We start from the raw sequence: 3,572 nt of genomic DNA, 5'->3' as shown, positions 1-3,572 counted from the left end.
TGAAGATATTTCTGGTGCTTTTTCCAATTTTAATCTGTACCCCGTACTAGGTATTTCAATTTGATTAATTTATTTATTTTTTTATATTAATATAATAATAATAATAGTTTTTTATTATGGTTATGAAATCTGGGTCCTGATTTTCTGGTCTCCTGAAGGATATGTGTGTGTGTGTGGGGCTTTTTTCTGAATTACTTAAAATGCACAAGTGTTAGCTTGGATCTATGTCTTTTGGTTGGTCATCCTAATAAATGGGGTTGCTTAGTTGTTTAGTATTGAGGGTTGTTCTACCTGCTCTATTTAACTGTTTTGAGGGTACGGTTTATAATATTAGGAGTATGAGGGTGGTTGTTGTTCTGTCTTTGCTGAGGTTGATGGTGCACCTGTGTCACTTAATTAGGACATGTTGCTACAACACTATGCCATTGCCCATGTAATTTATCACACATTTCATGAAATATAACACAATTGATTACCTTGTTTTTGAAAGTTGGAGTCATTGATGCAAGAGTCCATGTCATCAAAGCAAGATCCTTCAATTTTCACTCTTTATACTTGTCTGATTTTGTAGTTGATGGTTTTTCACCTTTTTTAGCAAATTGAGATGAATTTTTTTCTTTTGAAAAATAATCTCCTAAAGATTGGCTCTGTATAGTGATGAGTATAGTTTTGTGCCATGTACTATCTAATTAAGATGCATGCCACATTATTATTGTGATAACAAATGATTATTGTTTGTCTACTTTAACTTTAATCTTTGTTGATTGAGATTCAAGAAACTGCATGTAATTAAACAAGATTAGATTAAAGAGAGGTGGCATTTATTTCTTTGGTCTCTTTAATTATAGTAATAAAAAAAGTCAAAACCCAATGAAATTGAAAATGAATTGAATCTGAATTATTTGACTGAAAAAAGGAAACATTAAAATTCTCTCCGCTTAAAATTTCTTGATTCCTTCAAATTTGTGTGAAAAAAATCACCTTGCATAAAGTTAATTAGAACTGTTTCCCTAAAAATTACTATTATTACAACTCTTTTCATTATTAAAGAACATTCTTTGACAACTGGATATATAGTTGCATTGCTTGGGTGCTCTGTTTTCCGAAAGAGCCATTCCCATTATGGAATAGCCAAACAACGGTACACTATTTATGAATATCATGAGCTATGTATATATATAATATTGATATAACATGCTGGAGTGGATCACAGAGCAGAAGAATATTAATTAATTAAAAAATTGGAGTGGTAAATATCACAGTTTTACACAATAATATTTTGTATTTTTACTTAATTAGATTGCCGTTATCTGTTGAATGATTTAATTGTTGCTGCTGCTGCTGGGTCCCAAATCTGTTTGATTATATCAATTTAATTCTTGCTAAACGATGATTGCTAAATTCGTGGTTAAATGGTTGGATATGGCAATTACAATTTTTTTGTCTGTAATTTTTACAGTTATTCGTGGTTAAGGTTGAAGGCGAAAGTTTTTGGTTAAGGTCTTCCAAGAAGATTTTGTCAAAACGTTGATCGTGTCATGGCAAGGTACAATGCATACTTTAATTCTTTTGATTTGTTAGTTTTGAAGTTGCAATTTAACTTATTATATTTGTACTATAAATTCTATGTTTCTCTTTATTTGTTTTACCTCAATGGGTTTCTAGAGAATTACTTCTAAGACTAGGAACTATTTTCCAACCTAGTTACAAGTCTTTGAATGTCCTTTTCATTGCCCATTCCCTTTGTAGCAAATAACACCCTGCCTCCTCTATTCTTCTAATCTTCACTTTGCGACCCCTTATAAATTTTCTGCCTAAAAAATTTAATAATTATCGATTAGGTTTTGTGATATGCCAAAGGATTGGATGGATCTACCGAGGTATAGCGAAGAGTATATCAATGGTGTTATTAATTTTTTAGACTTTGCATACTCTGAGGGAGAACCGGACGGATGACAAATTCAATGTCCTTGTAAGAGGTGTTGTAACATTAATTGGTATAGAAGAGATGTGGTATTCGACCATTTAGTAGCCGACGGATTTGTTAAGGGATATAGAACATGGATTAATCATGGCAAATGGGCAATCCTGATGGCGGTTGACGATGACACGGATGATGAAGAAGGTGCATGCGATGACATCGAAGGACTGCTTAATGATGCATTTGGAGATGTATCTCATGCTGAGGGTGTTACTGTAGGTCAAAATGAAGAGGCTAAAAAGTTTTACAATTTAATAGATGGGGCAAGTCAAGAGTTATACCCGGGTTGTAAGAAATTTTCTACATTATCTTTTACCATCCATCTGTACTTGTTAAAGTGTTTGCACGGTTGGAGCAATGCCTCCTTCACTTCACTTCTTGAGCTATTGAAAGAGGCAATGCCTGACATTAACATACCTTCATCTTTCCATAAGACAAAGTCTATGATAAGAGATTTAGGTCTGGATTATAAAAAAATTGATGCTTGTCCTAATGATTGCCTCATGTATAGAAAAGAACTAAAGGATGAAAAACACTGTCGTGTGTGTGGAACTTCTCGATATACTGAAAATTCCAGTGATAATAGCGAGAACCAACCTGACAAGAAAGGTCGTCTTATTCCTGCAAAGACTTTGAGATACTTTCCTATAATTCCAAGACTTCAGAGATTATTTATGTGCTCAAAGACGGCAGCTAGTCTGAGGTGGCATGATGAGGAGCGCGTAAAAGATGGGACGTTAAAGCATCCTGCTGATGGCTTGGCATGGAAGAACCTTGATGAAATGGATGAAGAATTTGCAAAAGAATCTCGCAATATTAGACTAGGCTTGTCAAGTGATGGGTTCAACCCATTTCGTAGCATGAACATTTCATGGAGCACGTGGCCCGTGATGCTGATGGTATACAACTTGCCTCCGTGGATGTGCATAAAACCTGAATATTGTATGCTTTCTTTGCTTATTCCTGGGCCACAATCACCTGGTAAAGACATTGATGTGTATCTACAACCATTGATAGAAGACTTGAAGTTGTTATGGGAAATAGGGGTCGAAAATTATGATGCATCAAAGAATGAGACCTTTCAAATGCGGGCGACTCTTTTGTGGACAATCAACGATTTTCCTGCTTATGCTATGTTATCTGGGTGGAGTACAAAGGAAAAATTGGCTTGCCCTTGTTGCAACAAAAATACCAGTAGCTTACAACTAAAACACAGTCGGAAGACAGTTTATATGGACCATCGTGTCTTTTTACCCATGGATCATCCATGGAGAACCAATACAAGGTCTTTTAATGGGAAGCAGGAATTAAGACCCCCTCCACCTGTTATAGAAGGACCCAAAATTTTTTAGATGCTACAAAATGCTGAGAATGTCTTTGGAAATAAGCAAAGTACATCAAATAGTTTCCCATGGAATTGGAAAGAAAGATCAATTTTCTTTGAATTGCCTTACTGGCACAAGAACCCATTGCGTCACAACTTGGATGTCATGCACATAGAGAAAAACATACTTGACAGTGTAATTGGAACTTTCTTCGATATCCCAGGCAAGACAAAGGACCATTTGAATGCTCGATATGACTTAAAAGA

At 35.1% G+C, this 3,572-nt stretch overlaps 1 protein-coding gene across 1 annotated transcript; it reads left to right on the top strand.

Annotated features, from left to right (window-relative positions):
- LOC110269402 lies at positions 2,092-3,333 on the top strand. The gene has a single exon (XM_021117205.1). It carries the CDS (start codon positions 2,092-2,094, stop codon positions 3,331-3,333), a length of 1,242 nt encoding a protein of 413 aa, XP_020972864.1.

This window comes from Arachis ipaensis, chromosome B03, assembly GCF_000816755.2.
Source record: "Arachis ipaensis cultivar K30076 chromosome B03, Araip1.1, whole genome shotgun sequence".
Taxonomy (NCBI): Eukaryota; Viridiplantae; Streptophyta; class Magnoliopsida; order Fabales; family Fabaceae; genus Arachis; species Arachis ipaensis.
This window is presented reverse-complemented; position numbering and strand designations above follow the sequence as displayed.

What these genes read in the sequence shown, in the direction of transcription:
- LOC110269402 (XM_021117205.1), top strand. Translation starts at nt 2,092, where the DNA reads ATGGCGGTTGACGATGACACGGATGATGAAGAAGGTGCATGCGATGAC.